Here is a 7,388-nt window from a genome sequence, read left to right on the forward strand (position 1 = left end):
TATAATAAAAGATTAGTGTAAAATCATAGAAGTGGTCATTACAAATTTTTATTACCAGATTGGTGCATATAAAATGCTAAAATCCATTAATCCGAAGAAAGACAACGAAATAATGGTCAAGAAAATTTTAGTAAATTACTTGTATTTTTTTTTTTACCAAATCATCCCATATTTCCAATGCCTAATTTACACATTTCCATTCCCATTCGCAAAACGCCTAATTAAGCCGAAATAGGTTTCAGAAATTTGATAAATGTCAAAGCAGAACTTCAATTTTGTACAACATATCAATGCTATAAAGAATATAATGGGAATTCATGTAAGTAGCAAAGTATGAATCAGATGAAATAACCTTTCAAATTCACAGCAAAAAATTATACTATATATTATATAACCTATAACCTAGCTAAGATATAATCAGATATAGGAGTTTTCTCCATAGCAACTTCCCAATCACGACAACGCCTTCTCACTCATCCATTGAACTATACTGTACGGAAACTATTACCCTTTGAAACAGTGCACAATCAGACTCCCAGTGACAGAATGCGTCATACATTTGTATCGTTGAAGATGTACTTAATCTGATATAAGCTGAGAATGAAACGGCTGGTGTGTATTTACAGATAAAACACCCGGGCCTTTGACCATCTGAGCATGCCCCATAACATAGTTGCGTCAATATTTAGAATCAAAGCAACTGACAGGTCGATTGAGCCTCATTCACTTACAATAACTAATCTTGTTGATGACAGTGCATAAGGTCTGCTAGAGTGATTTTTCCACAGCTGCCAGCATCCAGCTGATCGAATTTCTTGCATATCAGAAGAATGTCTTTATCTGAAACCTTTCCCATCTCCTTCAGTTTGTAGATTACATACTCTGACTTGCTGAAATACAATCAAGGAAAAGATCAGTAACTATTCAAAACTATTATAACATTTACCTATCTTAATCATCAATCCCAGCCTTAATACCAAACAACAAGACTAATTTATTAGGCAGGACACTTTAACACTTCATTTTAGGCCAAAATCATGGAAAATTTTCACAGAGTAGCCAAGTTGCACATGAGTACCTAAGTCCAAGTAACATGGAATTCTCCCATTGAACAATCAATATTACCGATAAATAACAACAGCAACCAACATCAAGTTCGAGTCTTATCTCAAGCAAGAATTAGCGAGGTCAAGTTGCCCATGCAACTTAAATCCAACAGACCCACAAGGGGGAGAAAAAAGGTGATGTGAATAACGACTACCAATGACAGCACAAGAATTACCGGAATAACCATAACATGTAAAACAGTAAATGCAACATATTCCCAGGCAGAAGGATGAGGTAAACCAAGTAGTTAATTCAGAACTTGGCTCTGTTTAGGAAGTTAGAAGCAAGATATAACTTTTCCTTCTGTACAACGATACTAGACGAGTCTCTTGCTCAGATTGGAAAAGGAACTTTCCAAGCAGTAAGCTAGTAACAAAAACATTTCTTCTCCCTATTCTAATTTTTCTTTTTCCCTAATATTTCAAATCCATACCCCACAATTATTCTTTCAAAAAAATTCATCAGAGGCAAGTAATTCCAATAGAGAAATAGGTCAGAGATCCACACATTCACATGATATCAATGTTGAATAGCTCTAAATTCTCACCCAAAATATTCAAATAAAACAACTAGAAAATTCCTAGTGTAAATACAAGCTTCCTAAAAGAACATGTTATTCCACATAGTTGGAGCTCTTAATTCTATTAAATATGGGGATTTTATTTATACCACTCCATTATGCATATGGTCATATAGCGAAGAGCCCAAGAGGGTAATGGGATGACAGAATAACAAAGTATGTTTCCCATCCTCTGCTCAACTAATAAACGAAGAACACAAATTCAACGCAGTTCCGCTGCACATAAAACAAAGATACTAAGCATGCACAATGGAACCAAACTGTACAAAAGATCAACGGCAGATAACCACTAATATTCAGATGTTAAACAAGTTTTTAAATTACATATCAAAGTACAGTGGAAAACAACAGAAATCAAGACCTATTAGGAGGCGCTTGGCTTACAAAATAGTATAGGTTTGGAATCAAGAATGAAACTAGAGTGGTCTGGGGTTGGAACAATTCTTAATATCTTATGTTTGGGTGTTGCTCAGGAATGATATTTTCCTTTTTATTTAATACCTAGAGGTGTGGTATGAGCCATACCCACCTCCCCCTGAGCTTTCTAAACCCCATACCTTGTGGGTTTGAGGAATGAGTTTAGAAATTAGATTTTTCTTAAACAAACATTAGTATGGGATTTACTCCTGGCCAACGGCCAATTGAAAGATATTAAAGAGCACTTTGACTTGAAGAACAAACAATGAAGCATAGACTGTAGACAAATGTCCACCCCCCATTTATAATTTATAATCCTTATGTTAACCTTATAACATTTTAATCAAGAGACAAACTGATACATAAATTATCAGATTTTTAAGATAGGCTAATATAGAGAAACTTTAACTAACCTTTACCGCATATATCGGGAGAATATTTACATAAATTTACCCCCTATCAGTCAAGATAGGCTTCTAGACTGTAGAGTAAGTGTTTTCACTAAGATCAACTTAAGCCTGATACAACTAGGCCAATCCTCACTATTAGTTGCTAGAATTAGCCACCCATTCACTTATCCTGTACAGATTTTTGCATAGCCATATAAATTGCTAGAAATATCACAAAAGCAACAAAATTGACAGCCAGTAAAGAAAAGCCAAAAAGGAGTAATAAAATCAGATAAAAAAGACAAGCTAACCACTCAAACTTGAGAAAGCAAAGACACTCCGAATTCAACTGAAGAGCCATGGAGTCACAATCTAACATTAAACAATTGCAAGAGCTGCAATTTGACTTCCAATAACGGAAGGCAAGAAAGCAGGAATCCAAGATGTACTAGAGCATGAGCAAACAAATGAAAGAGAATATTTCTAATGATTTCTGTATAATGCACTAATCCCCCCCCCCCCCTCCAACCCTCTTTGTACAGATAAACACTTCAGTGTTCGTGGGTTCACAATTCCTTCAAAGGTCACTGGAAATACCATCAATTTTAGAATGATAAACATAAATCATTACACCCATAAAACTTAGTGGAGCCTCAACCACAAAACATGATACTGCTCCAAAATTGACTCACTGCTCAAATTTTTTCATCCTCCAACAGTACTATTCTGTTCTTAGCTTAGTGTTCAACATTTTTCAACCTCACATTTTGTGAAAAAATCCCTGTTCATTTTGTCGCTTTTACTACAAAACTGAGAATGTTTTAAAATGAAGAATGAAAAAAGAGCATTAAACTAAAATTAACACTTTTCTAAAAATCAATTATTAAAACAGTTACTAACATAATAGGTGATGAGTTTCAGCGTTTTCAATCAAGTACCTTAACAGGAAGCAACATCTCATAATAATTAGTCAATTAATTATGTGGCATTTGAAAATCATGTGGCAGTTCTTTCAAAAACAGAGATGGAAAGGAAAACATCAAAAGTTACAATTGCAGCAATAAACCATTTTGGCACTTTGGTAGCTGAAGAATCGAGTTTTATAGCACAATGAGAAGGCTTCTGCTAATATGTACGTCAATATCAATACCAACTAGAAGATTAGGTTTATTCGAACTTTCTAAGCCCTCCAAAAAATAAAGAAGTTGGCAAATTATGCATATAATAATTTGTTATCTCTTCAATAATCAATATCATGTGCTTGATCTCAGTGCATAATGGCTTCGTAAGCAATGATTTCAGCCTTTCACTTTGCACCAAATATGCAAGATAGCCAAAAACATGTACTTGTAGTAAACAGTCCAAATGTGCCTAACAGACTAAATTAGAGGTTAAGCTCACAAGAATATACAGTTAAACATACAATTCTGCAAATTCAATACACGGCAAGAATAAGATAGGCAGAATAACTAACGCAAAAGACCAGGTTATACCTCACAAAGCCATTGTTGTCCATATCAGCAGCAAGAAACTGTGAGACGGTCATGTCCTGACCAAGCACCCGCTTTGCCAACAGCCTATTACGCTTATCAATCCTAGCCTCGGCCAAGTAAAGAAAGGCCCGGGCAACAGCGAGTGTAGATACTAGCAACCAAATTGATGCAAAGCAACGGCCAGACAACGACGTAAATGCCCTATCACCATAACCCACTGTGGTAACTGACATAACAGAAAGATAGAGTGAATCCACCCATCCAAGTTTCTCAACAAAATGCATAACACCAACCCCAACTCCAATACACATAACCACCACACCTAATGCCAAAGCCACCTTCATTCTTATCCTCATCCTCCCTTTCTTAACATCAACAAGCACCGATTTCGCTTGATCCTCTCGTTTCCCTGCCTTGACCGTCCTAAGAAGATAATTCTCTTGCAAGTCTAACACATAAGTAACCATCCCACTAAGCAAAATATCAATAAATCCAAACCCAACCAACACAAACAAAACTGAGAACAACTTAGTTGTAGTAGAATTAGGGGTTATATCCCCATAACCAATTGTACACATAGTCACAATACAAAAATACAATGCATCAATTAATGGGTGAGTCTCCCTACCCTTAAAATGTGTTCTATTCAGCCAATATATCAAAACCCCAAATGACAAATAAATCATTAGCAGCACAAATGCTTGTATAACAACAGACTGAGAGCTAGGTCGGGGTATACCATCTTCCTTCTTTTGATCATTACTGTTTAAAACCGCCATAGCAGGGGCAGTCTTAGACCTGTGAAGATTAGTTTTCTTGCCGCGATAATTAGGATCAACCAACCATTGCTGTTGCTGTTGCTGTTGTTGTTGTTGCCACTGCTGCTGCTGCTGTTGCCACTGCAGCGGCGGCACCTGCAGAGGCTGTTGTTGCTGTTGTTCCTGACATTGATGTGCTAACTGTGGGTCAAAAAGAAATGAAAGATGATGATAATCCGAAGACGGAGATGGCAAAGGCGAAGAAGGCAGAGAAAGGGCATCAAAGAGAGTGGATGAAGAAGGGGATTGAATTGAAATAGAAGGGTCTCTAGGAGAGGAAGGAAAGGAGCCAAAGATAAGGCGATCTTTGAATTCAGAAGGGGTTAAAGAGAGTGAAACTTCATGATTTTCAGGAAGAGGGGATAAAGTTAAAGGTGGTGGAGGAGTTACTTGTGACCTTAACAATGGCAGAAGATGTTCATGCTCTTCTTCCTCCATTTGGGTACTCAGTAGATAGGATTTCGCGCCATTAAAATGATTTCTACCTTTCAATCACAATCCCAACAAATAAAAATTGAAACAAATAGCTTTCACCTTTCAATCACAATCCCATAAAAGATGATGATGATTCACCTGGAGCAATCAAGTGATAAGAAACAGGCAAAATTGGAAACAGTCAGTGTAATATGATAACAACAATGATTAAAAGAAACGTATTGATTTTTAAACCCGAAAGAAACGTTTCGCCAAAGAACCCCAGAACCTGAAGAAATCAAAAATTCGAAGAACACCCATTAAACTTGCAAGGATGAAGAATAAGAAAGCGGTGGAATTTGTTAGAGATGAGACTGAATAATGAGATGGGGTATAATATAAGTTATATAATTCTGGGATACTATATAGTATGTAAGAATATGATGAATATAATAAGTTATGCAATAAATGAATGGTATAAAGATGAAGATGAAAGTGAATTAATGGCGAAGAAGGAAGAAGAAGAGAGAAAAGAGGGAGGTGGTGTAAAATAGGAGAGGGTTGGTTATAGTGTAAAGTATTTGATTTGATTGAGGCAGTTGTACAGTTACACGTTAAGCGTCAGGGAAGGGGGTCTTCTACACGAGTCATGTGAATTTCAGGCAGTATTTTCTGTTTGTGGTTCGTATTTCATCGATTCACATGCCAATCAATTTCCAACATTCTACTTCTGCGCATCGGTTAGGCTAGTACCCATAAATTTACTCCTTTTTTTAACAAAACTAGTCAAGGGTACGGAGTATTTGGGTCCGAGACTCCCAGCAATGCCGGCATCATTGTATCGAATTGATCATTAGCATACATTGTAATTTATGAATCAATATTCAATAATTTTAGGGTATGTTCTGATTTAATAAATTGGACTGAATTAAATTGATTAAATCTGAATTGAACTGTAATGAAATATCTATGAGAGAAGGAAATTAGGAAATGAATTGAACTGATTGGAACTGAATTGAACTAAACTGAAATTAAATTAAATTAAATTAAGCTGAAGTAAACAAATCCTTAATTAAATTTGTTATTTATTTTATCATTTGCTAAATATCAATATTTTATATTGAAAAGATAACCTAAAATATCACATATCTAAGTGGCAAGATAATCAGTTATAGAGAACTTTTTTATTAGTGTAAGGTTAGGTCTATTCTTCTTGCCTTATTTTCCTTCACTTAAACCTCAATACCGGGATTGAATATGGGTTAGATTAAAGTTGATAAATAATATTACCTCCGTTATATATTAGTTGTAACTTGACTTATTATTTGTAAGACATAAAATATTCTAAAGTTGCAACTAATATGTAACAGATATAGTAGTACAAATAAGATAAAACAAAGACGACCAAACAATATCATTACTATACAAAAAAACTAATTGTGCCTTACATGGCATAATTGATTTTTCATTCTTAATTTGTTAATTTGTACTAGTACGAATGGGCAAATTAGTTTTTTTTCTTACCACCAATCAACTTCGCAAATTTGCTAAGTCTATGCAAATAAGAAAATTAAGTTTTTTGTGCTAATGAGAAATGTGATAATTGGTTGAGAAATGCGAAAATCACAAGGGAAACTGATTTTGTTACACAAAAAATTGATTTAGGCACATTTATTGTGAGAGCACGGTTTTCTATGCTCCTCTCACATGGAGGTGTGCCTATATCAACAAATAGATGTGCCAAAATCAATTTCTTGTGACAAGATACACTTTTTTGTTTTGAAACAATTGTGACAAGATACAATTTGTTGTATGATAAAAGTTGCTTATATTGTCCAATATTGTCTAATAAGATCCGAAAAGTTAAGGGTTGATAAAATCGATATAACATAGTTTTACGGCCAATAGCATAATATAAAAAGTGAAATAATGTTGCCTTACCTTACTAGACTTCAAATTATTAAATGTTGTGTAAGCGGTTTAATTGGCAACTCCATATGTTTGAGGTTAAGGTCGTGTTTGGTAATTATTAGTGGGTAATATTATTGCTATTATAATTAATTGTATTGACATGTTTGATAAGAGAGATGCATTAGATTTTATTTTTGACTAGATAGCTAGCTATATTAGTTGTTTGTACAAAGTGTAATTGATAACTTCTTATTATTTA

The 7,388-nt window shown here is 34.8% G+C and overlaps 1 protein-coding gene across 1 annotated transcript; it reads right to left on the reverse strand.

Moving 5' to 3' along the window:
• Positions 1–231: 231 nt before the first annotated feature.
• Positions 232–5,955, reverse strand: LOC145579221 (two-pore potassium channel 3-like). The gene is made up of 2 exons (XM_081636469.1): positions 3,987–5,955; positions 232–890 (listed from the first exon to the last, which is right to left on the reverse strand). The coding sequence occupies exons 1-2, from the start codon at positions 5,240–5,242 to the stop codon at positions 737–739; spliced, it is 1,410 nt and encodes a 469-aa protein (XP_081492595.1). The 5' UTR covers positions 5,243–5,955; the 3' UTR covers positions 232–736.
• Positions 5,956–7,388: the final 1,433 nt, after the last annotated feature.

This window comes from Chenopodium album, chromosome 14 (genome assembly GCF_948465745.1).
Source record: "Chenopodium album chromosome 14, dcCheAlbu1.1, whole genome shotgun sequence".
Classification (NCBI taxonomy): Eukaryota; Viridiplantae; Streptophyta; class Magnoliopsida; order Caryophyllales; family Amaranthaceae; genus Chenopodium; species Chenopodium album.

Excerpts from the sequence above, each read along its gene's own strand:
- LOC145579221 (XM_081636469.1), bottom strand. The coding sequence starts at position 5,242 with ATGGAGGAAGAAGAGCATGAACATCTTCTGCCATTGTTAAGGTCACAA. Across the intron at positions 891-3,986 it reads GACAACAATGGCTTTGTGAG|CAAGTCAGAGTATGTAATCT; the intron begins GTATAACCTGGT and ends ATTGTATTTCAG.